At 34.2% G+C, this 21,215-nt stretch overlaps 1 protein-coding gene across 1 annotated transcript in view; it reads left to right on the top strand.

The window, feature by feature from the left end:
* Positions 1–21,215, top strand: part of LOC126812724 (E3 SUMO-protein ligase RanBP2) — a 35,818-nt gene that overhangs the window by 5,624 nt on the left and 8,979 nt on the right. Inside the window, exons 7-25 of the mRNA XM_050539097.2 lie at positions 310–437; positions 728–857; positions 2,870–3,038; positions 3,307–3,528; positions 5,246–5,332; positions 5,726–5,814; positions 6,567–6,730; positions 7,246–7,366; positions 8,201–8,310; positions 8,654–8,858; positions 9,591–9,710; positions 10,098–10,164; positions 10,470–10,633; positions 11,158–11,340; positions 14,057–18,008; positions 18,405–18,932; positions 19,340–19,624; positions 20,070–20,153; positions 20,878–20,916. Of these exons, the coding sequence (XP_050395054.1) occupies positions 310–437; positions 728–857; positions 2,870–3,038; positions 3,307–3,528; positions 5,246–5,332; positions 5,726–5,814; positions 6,567–6,730; positions 7,246–7,366; positions 8,201–8,310; positions 8,654–8,858; positions 9,591–9,710; positions 10,098–10,164; positions 10,470–10,633; positions 11,158–11,340; positions 14,057–18,008; positions 18,405–18,932; positions 19,340–19,624; positions 20,070–20,153; positions 20,878–20,916 (6,847 nt within the window). The remainder of the gene's footprint in view (positions 1–309; positions 438–727; positions 858–2,869; positions 3,039–3,306; positions 3,529–5,245; positions 5,333–5,725; positions 5,815–6,566; positions 6,731–7,245; positions 7,367–8,200; positions 8,311–8,653; positions 8,859–9,590; positions 9,711–10,097; positions 10,165–10,469; positions 10,634–11,157; positions 11,341–14,056; positions 18,009–18,404; positions 18,933–19,339; positions 19,625–20,069; positions 20,154–20,877; positions 20,917–21,215) is intronic.

Below are 21,215 nucleotides of genomic sequence, written 5' to 3'. Positions count from 1 at the left end.
CTTAAAATTTCTACAGAAAGGCTATAATGCTGACAGATTTTTGTGTCCAGTTTCTCCTGGTCAGGCATGGCCAGAAAATTTGTCTAGTCGTTGGCATGGGATAAATAAAACAAATAGATAGATCATTGAAAATCCCCCTACAGTTGGTATTCTAAGAAAACTTGGCTGGAAATTGAACACCTAATAATTATAGAAATCAACCATTATCTCAATCTAATGAAAGTATTGTGTTGACAGTAAAGTCCATTCCATACCTTTAACAACTATCTGTATTCTAGCTATGAGTGAAATTTGTTTTTATTTTTTCAGAATATAAGGAAGGCAATAGAAAATGATGAAATAGAATTAATGATATATCATTTGATGTCCCTGTTACGATTGAGCTATCTACAACTTTCTGCACATGAAGATGATAAATTTAATCAGACTATTTATTTGTAAGTATAAATATACTTTTGTATGTCTGGTTTTAGTAATATTTTGAATCCATTGTTAATGTACTTAGGACAGTCAATCAAAGCAAATCATTAACTTCCAATAACAAAGCAAGTGGATTTGCTAGATCAGAATTGGGACCAGGTGTTTCAATAATCCTTGTCTTGGCACATGCCATCCACCAATTCTATTTATTTAAATAGAAATAACATAGGATATATGTACGTTTCATGTATTGTATCAAATGCATGTATCAAATTTATTTAAGATTTACTCTTTTATATCAAACTAGACTCAATGAAGTATTGTGGATGGCAGAAAATATTCCTGAAAAAAGACCAGAGTGGAAAATTCTGTTGGAGGAAATTCAAGCACAGTTTTTCTACTTTGCTGGAATATTTCTTTTGAAAAGAGCTTTCTCGGTATGTTATTTACTTGTACATTCTTCAGGTATTAGTAGTGAATCAAGAATTGATATTACAACTTTGAAAATATTCAAATCAAATGCCAAAGTGTAATCAAATAGGCAAAGTTTCACCATTAGTAGAGTTCTAAAATAGCACTAGAAAATTTCTGACATGTTTATGATACTGTATAAATCCCTTTCACAGAACTAACCAATCTCAATCCCAGAGATAACTTTACCCTTCGTTTATCTCTGGTAAAACTCGCTAGCCATTAATTAGTGTGAAACTGGTTCCTAAGCTCCACCCCCCGTGGCTACTGATTGACAGGATTTGTTAGAATGCAATGCTGCTGATTTCTCGACAATTAGTTACACATTAATGATCCTTGGAACATTTTCCACATCTTGACATCAAAAGTTTATTCGAAAACAGCTGATTTGATCATTTTACCGGGAACTACTTTTAGCGCACAATGTGAGTGATTCGGCTAAATACGTGAAATTTGTGAAGAAACACGAGTTTGATCAGTCATCTTGAATCTTTGTGAAGCGACCAATGGAAGGATACATCATGTGACATTCAAAATGGCCAGCGTGTGTTACCAGAGATAAACAAAAAAGGGTAAACTTATCTCTGGGATCGAGATTGACTGACTTATTTATAATTGTATTTAACATATTTATAATTGTATTTAACATATTTATAATTGTATTTAACATATTTATAATTTAATTTATCTTTAACATACAGTAGAACTTGTATTAAGCAAGCACTCAAGGGAAATTTAAAAATGCTTGCTTAATGGAGGTGCTCTTTGACTAGAGGTATCCAATATTGCCCCAACCCCTAGCACAAAAAATAAAGATATAGATTGCATATATTGTTTTATTCATGTAGTATAACAATAACAATACATGTACTTTTTTATCTAGTTGTGAATTCAAAGTAGTCGCGTATACATGTTTGTTTAGTAATACTAGATCTCTGACCCCCCAATATTTCTTTTACTTTCATCATACTGAATCATAGCGTCTAAAAGCGTTTCAAAATGCTGTGAATTTGAGTATTTCCAACCCAACTATTTTAGCGATTACGCGACCACTTAATAAAATCTCGGTGCTTTTTGTGCTGACATAAATTAATTACGCTTGGGTGCATTGGGAGCGAACATCAATACTTGCATCGATAAATTTGACTGTCGCTGAATCTTGCGCCGAATGAAAATTCTTTTCTCAAATCTCGAACATAACTTCTGTAAAGTTGTCATTTTGTACCAACCATCGATACTTCTGTCTACCATTGTGATGCATTCGATAATATTTATCCATTTTTGTGAAGAAAATCGATGAATTAATTTTATTTTATCAAAAAAGCACATGAACAAAAACCCATCGCTGATTTTATCACTGATTTACAGGGGGTGTAACTCTGTATGTAATATTATAGGGGGCGCTATAATATGATCGTGACAAAACTCGGTACTTTCATTTTATTTCAATCAGTATCAAATAATGTGTCGTTACGCGTGAAAACAATGATCAGGTTAGTAGTTTAATAAAACAAAATATTAATTAACAGATAATCCCGGGTTGATTGTTATTTTTACATTTCTTTTTACCTGATCAGTGGGTGGCCAGTTAATTAACTACTGCTCACAGGATTAGCGGGAGTGTTACAAAGAAAGAAAGACAAGATGGTATCATTCAACAATGGCCGTTGAATGGGCGATGTTTTGTTGAATTTATTAGTAAAATAGTGACCGCTGGCCGCGTTAGAGGAGTGACCGTTGAAACAGTAGAATTTTTACGGGGGGAATTAATCGTGATGCCCGTTGCACGCGTTGAACAGGTGCGTGTTTAGTAGAGGTTAAATTACTTAAAAATCGCTCTCGGGGGGGATTTTTGGGTGCTCTTTGAAGCAAGTGTTCGCTGATTAGGAGTGCACGTCCGAGCAAGTTCTACTGTATTTGTAATTGTATTCATCATCATTTTGATTGTATTTAACATATTTATGATTGTATTTAACAGAAAATTATACCATGGAAGGAGATTGTACCATTGGTATCGATGTGTTATTTAACAAGCTGTAGTTATACATGTATTAAACAGATGGTCAACTGGTCAAATCTTATCAAGAAAGATAATAAAATCTTCACTAATCTCTTCGACTTTAGCAATTACAGACTCACACAAGCAGGTATGTTGATCTATTCCTCTGGAAATATGAACAATTTCTTTGCATTGAAATAATGCTGTGAACTGTGTACAAAATTGACCACATGACAATATTAAACGAAAGGTCTGACACATTCATTTAGACAGCCCTTGTGTTGCTTCAGTATCCATGTAGATCTGTTTTTAAAAATCAATTATAACTTACTTTAAAATTAAGTTTCGATTGAAGTGTAGATAAATGATATATTTAATACATAAATACACCCACTTGATTGAACATTCTTTTTCAGGTCATATGCTTCAAGTGATAGATAAAAGTACAGCTACTAAACCGGTTTTACACTATATGCATCAATTAACTGCTACACCTTGGAGAAAACTTCTCTTTGAATGTCTGTTTCCATCCAGGAGAAGTGCAGTCGACAGAGAATCGTTTATTTTGTCGTCTAAAAATATTTCCCACCGCTCCCTGGTTATACCCAACTCCAGTGATATTTTCAGAAACGATGAAGGTATTTGGGTTTATTTATTTATTTAATGACCATAGCTTTTTATCGAAATAACATAAAGTAACAAGAATATATGGTCCCTTCAATTTCTTATTTTACAATTGACATTTAATGTGGCCACATTATCGTCACCAAAGATTCATCCATTCTTTTTTAAACGCTGACGTATTATGTGGACGTATTATGCCATTGCCCCTGTCTGTCCATCTGTCCGTCCACAATTTGTTTGTGAACACTCTTCATTTTAATGAAACTTGAAATATAGGTCTCCCAAAGATCGTGGTTCCTTTCGATATTGGCATGTATCGGACCATAACTTCATGGATTATGGCCCCTGATTGTACAAAAAATCACGTTTTTAGCTTGTGATCCCTCTAGAGGTCACAATTATTATCAGATTTAAACAAAATGTTTGAATATATCACAGTTACACCCTAATGACGGTTGAGTTCAAATTTCGTGAAAATTTGACCAAAACTGCTGGACAAAATGGCCGCCCCTCGTACGCAAATAGTGTAAAAAAAAAATGGTATATCAAAGTTGTAGACCCTCTAGAGGCCACAATTTTGATCCGATTTTGATGCAACTTTAAATTTATGTTTAAATCACAAAGACCTTGGTTCCTTTTGATAATCGTGCATATCCAAGGATCATGGCCCCTGATTGTTCGAAAAATTGCATTTTTGGCTTGTGGACCCGCTAGAACAAACAATTTGTATTCAATTTTAAAAAACGTTTGAATATATCACCGTTACACATCAATCAAGGTTGAGTTTGAATTTCGTAAAAATCTGACTGAAACTGCTGGACAAAACGGACGCTCCTTGTACATAAATAGTGTAAAAGTATGTAATACTAAAGTTGTGGATACTCTAGAAGTCACAATTTTTATCAGATTTTGATGAAACTTAAAATGTATCTTTATGACCCAAAGATCTTGGTTCCTTTCGATATTTGCGCAGATCAGACCGTAACTTCCTTGATTATGACCCCTGATTGTACAAAAAATCACATTTTTAGCTTGTGGACCCTCTAGAAGTCACAATTTTTATCTGATTTTAAAAATACGTTTAGATGTATCACCGTTACACCCTAGTGACAGTTGGGTTCGAATTTCGTGAAAATCAGACCAAAACTACTGGACAAAATGGCCGTCCTTCATACGCAAATAGTGTAAAAATATGGTAAGGTCTCTCTAGAGGTAACAATTTTTGTTCGATTTTGATGAAACTTAAAATATATCTTTATATCCCAAAGATCTCAGTCCCTTTCGATATTCATGCATTTCAGACCATGACTTCTTGGATTATGGCCCCTGATTGCACGAAAAATTGTGGGTTTTTTTTTTAGCTTGTTCTCTATCCATCTCTTGCAAAATGTGGGCGTATCCTGCCTGGCAGCCGCTGGTTGTGACTACTTTACGCACAATTGCTACAGTTCTTGTAAGATATATTTCACACTTTCAGAAATTGTTCATTGGTTCTAAGGAAGAACCTTATGGAAATCATGAAATCATATTATCATGATACAGGATGAAGTTCTCAATGGAATTGTCTGGGATTGATTGCAAATGGTTATGAAATTTATTATGGATGACTTTCATTTGGTGGGGCCTGATAATCGTCTATGTTTATTAACAGAGTTCTATATGCCTGGAATATATTTGTTAAATTAAATGTAACAAAACATTAATGTTAATATTACAATGATATAATTTCAGTGGCATGTCATGTATATCCTGATAGATTAGCTGAAATTGTGTGGATAGTGTTACAAAAATTTCCAAATGGTGATATACAGTCAGATTGTAAGCAATGTTTATAAATCTTGTTTAGAATTATTCTGAGCATTTTGAATGTTTTTTGAAACAAAATTTTCATCTTGGATTTATAGTTTGGTTGCTTTTAATATATTTGTTATACAGGGTATATATTTGTATTTGTAGACATTTTTTGGAGTTACAGGTTCTAAACCTCTTTGAGTATTGAATTAGGCTGATCTCTGATCTGTAATTTTGATTAGTGATGCTAATTTAAGTTTCAGGGTTTTTTTCTTTAGCAACTGCGTCAACTCTTGAATGCACATTAAACATTTAAGGTCCAATGAAATCGACAATTTTTTTTGTACCCAAATCAAAGAGCGAGTGTTATTTTAACGTTAGATCAGTGACTGGTAATATTTTGTAATTATTGATTTTCAGATAGACTCAACTTATTTCCTAAATTAAAATACAGCGTGCCCGATCTGAATATTGTTTCTGTTGAATCATTATGTCAACTTGATATTGAGGTAAAGATGTGTTTCATTGTATTTCTTTATTTTGAATCGTCTTGATGTAACAATGTACGCTCGTAGTTAGGATATTTGTTTTGGTTGAATTGTAGATACTTTATATAATATTTACTTATTAGTTTCATTGACTTCAATTCAACCAACAGCATCTTTGGAAGTAATGAAAGGACAGTTCTTTAGTTGCATCTGACAAAGCCTCAATTTGTGCTTTACATTGAAAGAGATGGGTGTCACATCTCCAGACTTAACCATCAGTGGAGATGAAATGATTATTGCTTTCATACAAACTTCCAGAATATGTTTTTTTTTTCTTTCATTATCTTAAAGAAATTATTTCTTCTTGTCTTTGAATGAATGAGTTCAATTAAATGACTATGTTAAAATGAAGCCACAATTGGTTTTGATTATTAAGTTAAAGTTTTTAAAGCGCCTTTAATTTGTTAAAGTTTTTAAAGCACCTTTAATTTTGTTGTAAAATACACATAGCTTACAATGGTGCACTTGTATTTTTCTAATTTAAAAGAAATGGTCAAGTTAATGCTGGTGGCCCATACCTTCATGCAGTGAAATTTGACATCTGAAATTTGACATCTGAAATTTAATTTAAAATGATTGTAACATTATAAAGGTGATGTCATGTTTAATCTTTCTGGAACACCTAATGCTGCTACTTATTCATTTTGAGGAGGTCACATAGCTAACACTATTTATTGAATTTTTGTATCTATAAAGATCGTGTTTAATTGTAGTGTTTCCTGTATGCAACAGTACGATGTTCCTCAATAAAATTACATGATGATAAAAGTAATAATAAACCATTTTTGTGTCCACCATCTATTGATGATAGTCTGTGTACAATGGAACAAGTAGAATGGTGGAAATTTGCTTTCTGCTTCTGTGTCAACAGTAACATGTAAGTTTGTGAAATATTGGAATTCCAAAACATTATTGTATAATATATGCCAGTAAAGTTCTATAACTATTATGTGTAATTTAGTAGAACAGTGATAATTAATGCATTTTAAGACTATCAGTATCATGGATATTTTGGGGTATAGAATTAATTGCTCTACCATTGTTGGTGAGGCTATGGTAACTCAGTAAGTAAAACACTGGCTCACTGTCCAGGAGATTCCAGGTTTGATCCAGGTATTGGTTTTGATATTTCCAGCTTGGTTTCCCTATGTTAGTTGTGTCTAGTCGATGCCACAAAAATTTGATGCCTTTTGTACACGTTGATGTACACATAAAAAAACCTATGGCAGTTGGAATTGACAGAAATTAGGCAAAAACGATGAACTTTTTCTGTTCTATTTTACGATCTAGACCTTGAGTAGAGAAAAGTCAATTAAACTGACACAGTTTAATGTATGTGGTGTCACATTCTCTCCGATCTCTTAATATGATGTTTACATACAAATTTTCTAGAACTGATTTTGGTAAGATGAGGCGTACATTACAAAGGGGATTAGAAATTGTCCGTGCAGCTGATAATCATGGAATGTCTATACACATGTTGGTACATTTAGCTCAGTGTATGGAAGTAAAGGTAAGAAAATATACCGGTATCTTTCTTTGTATAAAAAAAACTGTAGTACTCTAAAACAAGAAATTAATGCTAACAAGAAATTAATGTGTTAGGTGCGAACAATGTCCATTAATTTCAATATAAATATATGTTTTCTAACATAAAATAGATGATGAAGTATTCATTAAACACACCACGTTCAAAACAATACAACAATTAAAGTTGATTAATAAAATTATGGGCTAATCCATGTTATCATTATTTGGCATCTGGTGTTTTACTTTTCCATTAATTTGCAAGCTGACACTTACTTTAGACATGAGTTGGGTAAGAAGGGTTAATTTCAACATAAATTTACGTTGCCTCCCTTTCAGTCAGATTAGTTTTTTGTAAGTACACTTTTTGTGGGTCATCTCCACCATGTTGTATTCGGATCCTTGGATCCAGGGGTGTTACACATTTACCTGTGGGTTAAAACAAAAATCAACCATTCTCCATGTTAGAATTCCAATCTCTTTCTTAATTACTTCAAAAGGCAGAAGAACTACAACATAAGGGAGACAACTTGTGCCTGCTTAAACATAAGGCTTCAGACCACTATGATATAGAATATACCACAATATGACAGTATCTATCCTTGTAACACAATAACTGGAATTAAAACTTGGTTTAGCTATATATGATGGTCAATATGTATGCCTGGGAAGTATTATAAAAGTTTCTCATGAGATGTGATTTCATAAAGTGATCTTATTATATATTTGACATTGGTCTTCAGAGTCTTGTGTATTCTGTGTTTTCATTATGTACATGCTTTATTTCAATATAATTATTATAATATGATATTTATTGCAGGTTAAAGATATAGAGAGAACAGATTATACAAGTTCTCAGATTAGTGCTATAAGAGATAGAGCTTATCATTTCTGGTATAATGCTCTATTATTGGTTGAACAAATAGAAAGGTATTTATTACTATTATTATTTTATATATCTTTGTGTTAAAGTAATAGTTGTCTGTGTTATCTGCCAGTGCACATTGTAGAATTATTGACTGTGTCACGAATTGCCACTCGGTCATCTTTTTCCAGGAACAAAGTAGCGCTGTCTCTTAATATTCAAAATAAAGAATGTATTCAAATTGGAAAATCTGTTTGCTTATTTAAATTAAATACACTAATGATGGTAATAAATGATGCAGTATTGCGACTTAACAAAATGTAGAAAGAACAGACAATGCAGTTTAAATTGGGGAAAAAAATAGTATGCGCAAAGTTGCAACAATAACATGCTTTTTTTTTTTTTTAGTTGTGGATCACTAACAGTAGCTTCATATAAACATCTATTTAATGATGATTATAATAAAACATTAGATTCAAATGTTCTATTAAAACTTAAAGAAGAGATTAAACTAGCTGTTGCTAAAAGATTGAAAGAAGATGGAATGTACGAAATGGCTTTAGATTATTTTAAGTCAGTACCTTCTCCATGGGCTTCTTACTACTCATCTCAGGTAGAGTTAAAATACTTTCAAAGAAGGCATACAATTATTTTCACTTTGTTAGCTTTATTCTAATATGCAAGGGGTGTTGGATGGTCAAGAGGTATTTCTTGTGTGCTTTAGATTGAGGAAAGGGGCGTGGTTTTGATCCCAGGCCTGTAAGTGGTGTAGGGTCACCTACCAAGTTTCCTCCCACTGCTAAAGACCTGTACAGGCAAGCAAATTATTGAAACAAAATTATACCTTTTGTTTGTCCAAAAATGACATGATATATGTTGAAGGGATGTTGAACCCCATTTCTCTCCCTCTATATGTCTTCCGAGAAATACTCTTGTTAAGAAACTTAAAGGGCCTTTTGATTGTTGATTCTTTTCTAATAAATATGACATTGTTGAACTGTAAGAAAAATTGGTGTTGTCCCCCTGTAGAAGGGAATATAAAATAAGAGAGGCTCAGTTTGCTTGCATGCTCAGTTATTCTATCATTTTACTATATAACTCTGCTGAACTTATTTACATTTACCTACGTTACATACACTGTGAAACTTGTTCCAGATGAATATAGAAAAATTATGGAACAGATTGCTTGTTTAGGTTTTTGACCTAACCAAATTTTTATATTAGAAATCATAAGTTTTAAAAGGATAATTCAGTATTAACTCTATGTTGTATATATTTAAACATTTTTACCGTTTCCGTAACAATATTTTATGCTTAAAAAAACAAATTGTTGGTTATGTTCTAGATTTACAGACAGCTTGGGGAAAAAGAATCTGGATCAGTTGAACAAAGGAAATCCTATCTAGAAAATTCTCTGAATGCTTTACATCTTACCCTAGATAGATTACAGGGTGATAAAAACCATGTAAGTTGAGCAACTTTCATTCACATTTGACTAAAATTTCTTATTACCATACAGGGATTATCAGTTAGGAACTTGCCGAATCTACAGTATTGCAATTAAGTGACCACAGATGTGTGAAGAGAACTGAGACACTATTATAAACATTTCAACTTTGATGATTGTCTGAGATAGTGTGATATTCAGTTGATGCTTGTCTTGTTGCTTGAAATTATGGAGAGAATCAATTATGGAAGGTTTAATCTCCATACGTACAACTTTCTGGTGCCTGCTAAAATCTGCATTCTGTGGTCTAAGGGGAGATAATAGGTAACTACAAAATTTGTTCCCCTTCAGTTGTTTAAATCCCTGGTATTTGCACTATCAACCAATATATTTGATCTTTTTCAGGAATTAAATCAATACTTATTTCCGTTTATGAATGAAGTAGAATTGTTGATTAAACAGACAGATACAGGTAAGATAGGAATTGTTTAATATAAAAATAAAAATATTCTATGGGGAGACTGGCAAATTTGACAGTAAAATGATATAGAAATCTTCCTTGTATTACAATGACAAATTTCTGTATAAAGAATAAGTTTTAGATATCATACCTCAAAGGTGTGTGAACTGGGAAATGGTTGCTTCCAAATGTTTAGGTGACAGGTAGTGTTTCTTTCGCCTAATTTGCTCAAGCATGTTATAGCATGGTGAAGTATAAATATAAATGCATTAGATCATTGAATTTATTTTAATTACATGTGTCTGATGATTTTGTAGATACAGATTTGGAAGAAGATACTAACAATAGTAGATATCATACACCACAAGGCAAGGTAGATAATAATCCTAACCATCAAGTCTATCATAATACATCTACACCTAGTAATCCAGTATCATCATCCTCTAGAAGATTAGATATGTCAACACAAGTTCAAGTACCGGTAGGACTCTTCATTTAGTATTTTACTACTCACTTACAGTTGCCACTTTTGGCAGTATCTATAAAATTTGAATATAAATATAAAGCTATAGAACAATTGTAATATAATCGTAGAAGAAAAGAAGTCAAGGTAAAACCACAGATAAAAGTAGTGACCTTCATAAAAATATGGTTCTAAAATAAATGAGACTTTAAGGATTTTTTTGAACGATTCAAGCGAGGAACTGCTTCTAATAGCAAGTGGAAGTTTATTCCAAAGCTTTGTAGTCTGACGATAAAAAGACTGTTCACCATATGAAGAAGAGTTTACAGATTTTGGCTTGTCAGACGAACTTCTAAGTTTGTTTGAAGGCATGTGAACTTTTAATTAATCTGGTAAGCAGGGGCAATATTTTTAAAATATTTGTTGCAACATTTGTCAAATTATAAAGTCAGAGCTGGTCACCTATGACATATTGGAACTTAATGACATGTCTACTGCCAAAAAATAATTAGTTAAATGATATTTGTTTTTCTTCCTTACAGAATCCAAATGAGCATCACTTACAACCCAGTCCTGAAAGACTTGATTCACAGATACGACAGTTATCTCACTCACAGGAATCATTATTAAATGTTGTATTAAAGAGAAATGAAGATTTAGTTAAAACGAATTTAGAATTAGTAGCTGGATTAAAGGAATGTATGGAAACTATTAGAGAACTTAAGGTAATTGTATTGTGATACTAATAGTTGGTTTGTCGGTTGCATAGAATTTAATTTTTATATGCCCACATTTTCATGTGGACGTATATTGTCGTCGCCTGTCTGTCCAGACGTCCGTCATTGTGGACGGTCTACAGGTCACAATTTTTATTCGATTTCAACGCAAATTGAAATATAGGTATATCTCCCGCAGATCTCGGTTCCTTTTGATATTGGCATGTATCGGACCGTAACTTCATGGATTGTGGCCCCTGATTGTGTGCAAAATCACGTAATTAGCTTGTGGACACTGTAGATGTCACATTTTGTATCCGATTTTGTTGAAACTTGAAATGCAAGTTTATAACCCAAAGATCTCGGTTCCTTTCGATATTCGCGCATATCGGATCGTAACTTCCTGAATTATGGCCCTTGATTGTACGAAAAAACACGTTTTTAGCTTGTGGTCCCTCTAGAGGTTACAATTACTAACTGATTTAAAAAAAACTGTTCGAATATATCACTGTTACACCGTAATGTTGGTTGAGTTCGAATTTTGTGAAAATCTGGCGAAAACTGCCAGACAAAATGGCTGCCCCTCTATGCAAATAGTGTAAACATCTGGTATATCAAGGTTGTGGACCCTTTAGAGGTCACAATTTTGATCTGATTTTGATGAAACTAACTTGAAATGCATGTTTATAACCCAAAGGTCTTGGTTGCGTTCGATATATGCGCATATCAGATCGTAACTTCCTGAATTATGGCCCCTGATCGTACGAAAAATCGTGTTTTTAGCTTGTGGTCCCACTAGAGGTCACAATTATTATCTAATTTACAAAAACTTTCGGATATATCACCGTTGCACTGTAATTTTGGTTGAGTTCGAATTTCGTGAAAATCAGACCAAAACTGTCGTACGCAAATAGTGTAAACATCTGGTATATCAAGGTTGTGGACCCTCTAGAGGTCACAATTTTGATCCGATTTTGATGAAACTTGAAATGCATGTTTATAACCCACAGATCTTGGTTCCTTTCGATATTTGCACCTCATATGGTAACTTCCTGAATTATGGCCCTTGATTGTACAAAATTTAGAGGTCACAATTTTTATCCGATTTAAAAAAAAACGTGTGAATATATCACCGTTAGACACTAAGAACTTGGTTCCTTTTGATAATCGTGCATATCCGAACGTAACTTCCTAAATTATGGCCCCTGATTATTCAAAAAATAGCATTTTTAGCTTGTAGATTCTCTAGAGGTCGCAATTTTTTTTTCTGATTTTAAAAACCATTTAAATATATCACCATTCCACCATAATGAAGGTTGAACTCAAATTTCGGGAAAATTGAAATGAAACTGCCCAACAAAATGGCCGCTCTTTGTACACAAATTGTGTAAAAGTATGTAATACGAAGGTTGTGGACCCTCTAGAGGTCACAATTTTTTTCCGATTTTGATGAACTTTGAAATGTATGTTCATATTCACACATATGATCAGACAATATCTTCCTGGATTATTCCCCCTGATTGTACAAAAAATCACAGTATTCTTTTAGCTCGTTCTCTGTCCATCTCTTGCAAAATGTGGGCGTATCTTGCAAGGCAACCACTTGTTTTTTCTGGGATTAATAGAAATCTGGCAGCATTTATTATTGTTTTGGTCTGTATGTAAACCTGATAACAATATTCAAATAATCTTTTAGGGGCATTTAGTAACTGGATAGAGCAATAAACTATAACACATGCTTATGGAAAAAAAATTACTGATTTGTTTAGGCGACGTTTCGAAGAGTATTCTCTCAACGTTTTCAAGCAAGCAAGCTTGAAAATTTTGAGAGAATACTCTTCGAAATTGTTCTTCCATAAGGTATGTGTTATAGTTTAATATTCAGATAGTTTTTCAGTTTTACTTAGTTCAAAATCAAACAAATATAAGTTAAATATTCTTTTTAAATTTTGAATGCCTTCTGATTTTCTAGTTTGACTGGGTAGTCAGGTTAATTTATATACATGTCCACAAGAGTTGATATATGATTAAATTACATGATATACAATAATTGAAATAAGGATCTGTTTATAAGAGGATTGAATTGTGTTGAAAAGAGGAAACAAAATATCAATTTCCTTTGTTTGAAATTACTTACATTTACATATACCTTTGTAATTAACAGAGGATCACGGTGGCTAAGTGGGTAAGACACTGGCTCGCTAGCCTGGAGATCGGGTGTTCGATCCCTGCATTGGCCCGAGAAAGTTCATCCAGATTTTCCGGGGTGGTTCTCCCTTGTCAGTGATGCAGGACGGAGGGACTGACAAGGACAGCTGTCTAGTCATTCGGATGGGACGGAAAACCGAGGTCCCTTGTACACATTGGTGTGCACATAAAAGATCCCTTGACAGTTGCAATTCAATATAAGAGTAGGCCGTAGTGCCGCTGTCCGGACAAAATATCCCTCATAGCACACTGTATGGCGTATGCCTGTCTTCATTAGCCCAGTTTGGAGCAAAACAGTAAGACGTTAAACCCCATTTTATTTCATTTCATTTTGTAATTAACATTTGTACAAATGATTTACACATAACCATGGTTTATTTCTATAAAAATCAAACCGAAAGGAACATTACAGATATTGGGGGCTATTTATGATTGCTTGGATTTGAAAGGTTTTAATGAAAATATTAGAAAAACATAATAGTATTTGAGAACTTTATATTTTGTTTTCTACTTTCAGTTTGAAATGTATCACAGATCAGCTATATTAGGTGGATTAAGTTCTGCTGCTACACCAAGATCTTTTTCTACTATAGCTTCTCCCTACCCTGCTGAAGTTTTAGCGAATGAAATGATGAGTCCAGGCTACTTTTTAGATCAATCCAAACCTGGAGCCCATCTCATTACAACACCTCAACATATTACTAGAGAAATACCAATAAATCCTAACCAATATTATGAAGAAAACTTTGTACCACCAATGGATCATAACTCGATTCACATGTCCCACAGACGATTACCACCTAATGTTGGATTTAATGAAAGCCACATATCTCATCCAGGACCACATGATGAATCATCAGTACTTTCGAAATTGCCAGGACCGGGGTTTTTTTCTCCTGTTTCCATCATAAACTCTGCCTCCCATTACGATGCTTCTAAGAAACTTCCTTTGTCTGCAAATAATCTGCAGTCTCCAGTACCAAAGAGTAATGTTCCAGATTCTTTGGCTTCCATCAATATTTTGTTCTGTGGAAAGGTTTCGTACTGTAATCAAGAAAATGTCATTCTGAAAATGATATCTATCGGCAATCTAACTCAAATTGTCATTGAGTCTGTGTCCCATCAATCAACAACAGAAAGCTATAATGTCAAGGACATCTATCTTCAGTCATCAATGAGCCCCAAGGTTGTTACCTGCTTTTATCGATCTGCAGGACAGCAAGACAAAATCTTGAATTGGAACTTTGATTCTTCTGAAAAAGCAAACGAATTTAAGCAGTCGTTAACAACAGCTATTAGTCATATAAGAGCAGTAGGTGTTTCCAGTAACACTACATCAGATATGCCTAGTACCACCCAGACAGTCTCACAATCCACTGGATTCTCATGGAATACATTTTCACCGTCTGCTAGTAAAGACCAAGAGAAGAAGACTGTGAGCCAATCACCCCATGTTAATCAGTCACCTACTGTAAATCAGACAGGTGAAATATCCAAAACTGTGGAAGCTAATAATTCTCTGGAAGATTTTGAACCAAATGTACATTTTAAACCAGTCATTGATCTTCCCGATCTGGTTGCCTTAACAACAGGTGAGGAAAGCGAAATCAAAATTTACAGTGATCGAGCCAAGTTATACAGATACGACTCCCAATCAAGCCAGTGGAAAGAAAGAGGTGTCGGGGTATTCAAAATTTTGAAGTCACAGGACACAAATAAATTCCGCTTTTTAATGCGCAGAGATCAAGTACTGAAGATTTGTGCAAATCATCTCCTAACTAAAGAAATGAAGTTATCTCCCATGACTAATTCTGACAAAGCTTGGTGCTGGGTAGCTGAGGATTTTGCTGATGAAGAAATGAAACCTGAGCAGTTCGCTTTAAGACTTAAAAATAAGGAAATGGCTTATAAGTTCAAAGAAGAATTTGAAAAATGTCAAAAGGAATTGGAAACAAATGAGGTTAGTGTTAAATCAAAAGATATTGAACAACCTACAAAACCAAGCAACAAAACTGAAGTGGTGCCTTTATCAGATGTGTTTAAAGCTAAAGCAGATACATGGGAATGTAGTGGTTGTCTTTGTCGTAATGAAAGCAAAGTTAAAATCTGTCCTGCTTGTACTACTCCAAAACCCGGGGAAAAATCAGCCTCTGCTCAAAAAGTAGATATAGATTCAAGTAAATTTAGCTTTGGATCTGGTGGAGGATTTTCTGTTCAGACACAACCCACCAAAGAATCGTCATTCTTCTCAACCACGACAAAGAACACGGCTGGTGGTTTCAGTTTCCAACAAAAGATTGACACCAAAGTTCCTGCAGGTGAATTTAGTTTCCAGCCAAAGTCAGATTTAAAGGAGGCTGTGGGTGGATTTAGTTTTCAACAAACAACAGGTTCTAAAGCTCCTGCTGGTGGATTTAGTTTTCAACAAGATAGTGATTCAAATGCAACCACTGGTGGATTTAGTTTTCAACCCAAACCAAATACAACTAAAAAGGATGTCTCAGTAGACAACAAAAAGGTTGAAGTACCATCAAGCAACCAAACAAAATCAGTTCCTTTATCAGATGTGTTTAAAGCTAAAACAGATACATGGGAATGTAGCGGCTGTCTTTGTCGTAATGAAAATACAGTTAAAATCTGTCCGGCTTGTACTACTCCAAAACCTGGGGAAAAAGCCGCCCCTGCTCCGAAAGTAGATCTAGCTTCAAGTAAGTTTAGCTTTGGATCTGGTGGAGGATTTTCTGTAGACTGCAAAAAGGTTGAAGCACCATCAAGCAACCAAACAAAATCAGTTCCTTTATCAGATGTGTTTAAAGCTAAAACAGATACATGGGAATGTAGTGGCTGTCTTTGTCGTAATGAAAATACAGTTAAAATCTGTCCTGCTTGTACTACTCCAAAACCTGGGGAAGAATCTGCCCCAGTGCCAAAAGTAGATCTAGATTCAAGTAAGTTTAGCTTTGGATCTGGTGGAGGATTTTCTGTACAAACACAACCAACTAAAGAATCTCCCTTCATCCCTACAGATACAAAAAATACTCTGAAACCTGCTTCAGTTCCGGGCATAGCAAATGTGGCTAAGCCATTTACTTTTGGGTCAGCTGGGGGTTTCAGTTTTACACAGAAGACAGATTCAAAAGAACCATCTGGTGGATTTAGTTTTCAACCAGCAACAGATTCAAAAGTCACTGCCGGTGGATTTAGTTTTCAAGCAACAACTGGTTCAAAAGAAACTGTTTCTGGTACTAGTCAGGCTTTTGAAAATATATTCTCTCCTGTATCATCAACAGATGGTGAGAAAATGCAGGCTTTGGGAAGTAAAACCCAACCAGTACCATTATCAGAGGTGTTTAAACCCAAAACAGATAGATGGGAATGTAATGGTTGTCTTTGTCAAAATGAAAACACTGTTAAAATATGCCCAGCATGTTCAACTCCTAAACCAGGGGAGAAACCAACCCCTTCAGTCTCTGCTTCAAAATTCCAGCTTGATTCAAGTAAATTTAGTTTTGGATCTGGTGGTGGATTTGCTGTACAAACACAACCAACAAAAGATTCCCCATTTTTACAAACAGAATCCAAAGATGCCGCAAAGAGTCAGACTATTAAAAACGTATTTGGCACAGAAACTTGTGACGCGGCCCAAAAATTCAGAGACGAGTTTAAGGATTTAGGCACCGATAAGAAAAAAGAAGCTGTTAAAGGTTTTGAAAAATCTCCTACATCTGTCAGCAAACCTCAGCCTGTCTTTGGTAGCACTGATCAATTTGTATTTGGATCTACTAATAAATTTGGTGCCAAGCCTGAAACACCAGCTCAAGAAGCCTGTCCAACAGAATCGAAAGAGGTGCCAAAAACAAGTATTTTCCAAAACCCCTTTGGCAGCAGTGGGTTTACTTTTAGCCTTAAACCAACAGAGCTAAAAGAACCATCAGTTGCTGCCTCTCCTGCTAAGAATATTTCCAAAGCAGCTGCTGACTCCACTGAAGCTGTAACTAATGAGGATATGTACATAAATAAAGAAGGTGATGACTCCCATATTGTTTTTGAACCGATTATACCGCTACCAGAAAAGGTGGAAGTAAAAACTATGGAAGAAGATGAAGATGTATTGTTCAACAACCGAGCCAAATTATATCGTTTTGTGGATGGAGAATGGAAGGAGAAGGGTCTTGGTGTTATGAAGATATTGGAACACAAACAGACTGGAAGCAGACGTATTGTAATGAGAAGAGATCAAGTACATAAAGTTTGTTGTAATCATCGAATCACACCAGATCTAGTAATTAAACCTATGATTAAATCAGAAGGCAAAGCTTTAGTCTGGTTTGCTGTTGACTTTTCAGATGAAGAAGAAAAAGTTGAGCAGTTGTCAGCTAGATTTAAGACTGCTGAAATTGCTGCAAACTTTCAAGCACTATTTGAAGAATCCAAAGAAAAAGCTACTGCTAACGCATCGATAACCAAAGGTATGAATATATTCTTTTTTTTGTCTGAAACTGGTTTAGAAATATTATTGTAGATATATTTTGATCAAATTTGAAAATCAAAAAAGCAGGCACATTAATTAAAAAGTTTCCTTTGAATATGTTTGACCTATAAGGAAGAACCTGAAACATTGGAACATAATGATTTATTTCAAAATTAAGTCTAAGACAAAATTCAACATGGATTTCAGTTCACTAAAAAGGTAAAGAAAATTCTTTTCTCTGGATGATTGAATAGCCAAGTGCTCTAATGTGTGGGCTAGGTAAATCATAACTTTGTGTGGATTTTTTTTTACAAGTACCTGTACCAGTATTCTGTTTTTACTATCTGTCTTTATCTCTGAAAATACTAATTATGAAAAAATACATCCATTGCAGGCTCACCTTCTAAGGATGTTACCAAAGCAGCTGCTGACTCCACTGTAACAGCAACTAATGAAGATATGTACATAAATAAAGAAGGTGATGACTCCCATATTGTTTTTGAACCGATTATACCGCTACCAGAAAAGGTGGAAGTAAAAACTATGGAAGAAGATGAAGATGAATTGTTCAACAACCGAGCCAAATTATATCGTTTTGTGGATGGAGAATGGAAGGAGAAGGGTCTTGGTGTTATGAAGATATTGGAACATACCCAGACAGGAAGCAGACGTATTGTAATGAGAAGAGATCAAATACACAAAGTTTGTTGTAATCATCGAATCACACCAGATCTAGTAATTAAACCTATGATTAAATCAGAAGGCAAAGCTTTAGTCTGGTTTGCTGTTGACTTTTCAGATGAAGAGGAAAAAGTTGAGCAGTTGTCAGCTAGATTTAAGACTGCTGAAATTGCTGCAAACTTTCAAGCACTATTTGAAGAATCCAAAGAAAAAGCTTCTACCAACACCTCGATAACCAAAGGTATAAATTTATTCATTATTTGTCTAAAACTGGGTTAAGAATATTATTTTTAATGATACATTTTGATCAAATTTGAAAACCTAAAAAGCAGGCACATCAATTAAACAGTTCCCTTTCAATATCTGGAGACCTAAAAAGAAGTAACTGAAACATTTCGAACATAATGATTTATTTCAAATTGAGTTTGAATATAATTTTGACATGGTAAGGAGATTTCAATGCTTAAAATTCTAGATGATTGGGTAGCCAATGTTCTAATTCTGTGTGTGTGGGGGGGGGGGGCTCTAAATCACCAGACCGGTTATCTATGCAAGTATGTGACAAAGAGTAGGGCTCTCTCTCTCTCTCTCTCTCTCTGTCTCTCTCTCTCTCTCTCTCATTAGTGTGACTGAATTCTTAAATTACAGATGATGATGAGGACAAAGGTGTAGAAAATGAGGAAGAGGATGATAATGAGGACAAGGAAGATGATAAGGAAGACGAGGAAGATGATAAGGAGGATGATGATGATGATGATGATGTGATAATAGAAGAGACCATATATGCAACTGAAGAAGAAGTTGAACAAGCTAGAAAGTATATGTTACCAGACCACTTTTATTTGTATAAGTTAAAGAAACCATGTCCAGGTTGTATTGGCTGTGACGATGGTGATAGATCTGTAGCGCAGAAAGCGTCTTCTAGTCCAATACGTAAGTATGGTTCATTTATACTGATCTCTGATACCAATACACAGGTACAAGAGAAATGTTTGTCTATGTGGATTACACATATCACTGGTTGATCTTTTGCAAGTAGAATTGACGAAATTGATGTAGAAACCCCATTTAGTGGGATCTGATTCATTTGAAGGTCATCTCCACAGTTACGTGCAGTGTATTCTCACTATTTTCCAATACTGATTAACATTGTTTAGGACGTAAGTTGACATAATTAATAGAAATTCAATGTCATTTCAAATTAAAATCTGGGGTTATTGGCTGGTTACAATGATCAAATTAATCTTATTGTACATGCAGTTACAACCAACTGGATAAGAAAGGGTATCAAGTCTGATATTGACCCTTTTTGATCCCCTATTGAAACAAATAAAACTTGCAATAAATTATGGGACTGTGAACATGATTACTTTTTCAGAAAAACCTATCTTTGAAAGCACTCAACCATCATTTTCCTCGCTTGCTTCAGGAGGTGAAAATATATTTAGTGAGGATGGTAAAGGTTAGTACTGATGTGTTTGTATTTATTATCTTTGTTTAAACAACAAACCAGAAGATATATGAGTTAACCCAAGAAACATTAAAGATGCATTATGTAAGATTTAGATAAAGAGCTGGCTAATCTTGCTATAATAGTTCAAAAATAGATATGTTTCGTTGCCCGGAAACCTATCTTTTAGTATCCACCCATTGCTAAAGAGCCCTGCACACAAGCGAAGATGAGGTCTCAATTTTTATCCAAATTGAATGAAGCTTGAAATATATAATTATATCATGTGGGCATATCTTGCATGGCAATTGCTTGTTGTCCGATATAGACTGAAAATATGTCTTTTTATGGAAAATGTGAAATATGTACACAGTATGTGGACCCTCCAGGGATAACAATTATTGTCTGATTTAGATGAAAATTTTCAGTATCAAAGGTTCTTGGATGAGTTCAATTTTGGCACTGGTTTTATGTCCCCTGGCTTTTACGAAAAATGTAAAGGGGCTACAATTTAAGAAATATGTTGAGGATGAGAAAATCTTGAATGAGTTTGATGTGAAAGATTGTGGCAATGCAAAATGTAGGCTTATCGTGTATGGCAACCACTTGTTATGTTACATAATTGGACTGCATTGAGCCTTTTTGTCTTTTAATTAAGGGAGTATTTAAACAATTTTTATGGCACAAATATGCCATTGACACAATTAAAATATTATATGTGTTTCTTTTATTACAGAAAAATCAAGTAACGTTACTGGATTTTCATTTTCTTCAGGTTAGTTGTCTGATAATCAGATTTTTGGTGGGCATATTTAATTATCAAAACTTATATCTAATTATATATCAAAATATTAATATTATTCCTTTTTATATGTCCACATACGTTGCCCTCTACATGTTGCAGTTTCTGTCTAAATTCAACTTTATGTACACACAATCTTTGTTAACAACTTGTACACTGGGGTGGTGTGTTTTGTTACCTGGCAACCTATGTTTCAGTTTGATATCTCTGAATTTAAACATTAATTATATATAAGTTAAAGTAATGAATTATTCTTTTATTTTTTTTTTTTT

Source organism: Patella vulgata, chromosome 1 (genome assembly GCF_932274485.2).
Source record: "Patella vulgata chromosome 1, xgPatVulg1.2, whole genome shotgun sequence".
NCBI lineage: Eukaryota > Metazoa > Mollusca > Gastropoda > Patellidae > Patella > Patella vulgata.
The sequence above is the reverse complement of the archived record's forward strand: the minus strand, read 5'-3'. Positions and strand labels throughout refer to the sequence as shown.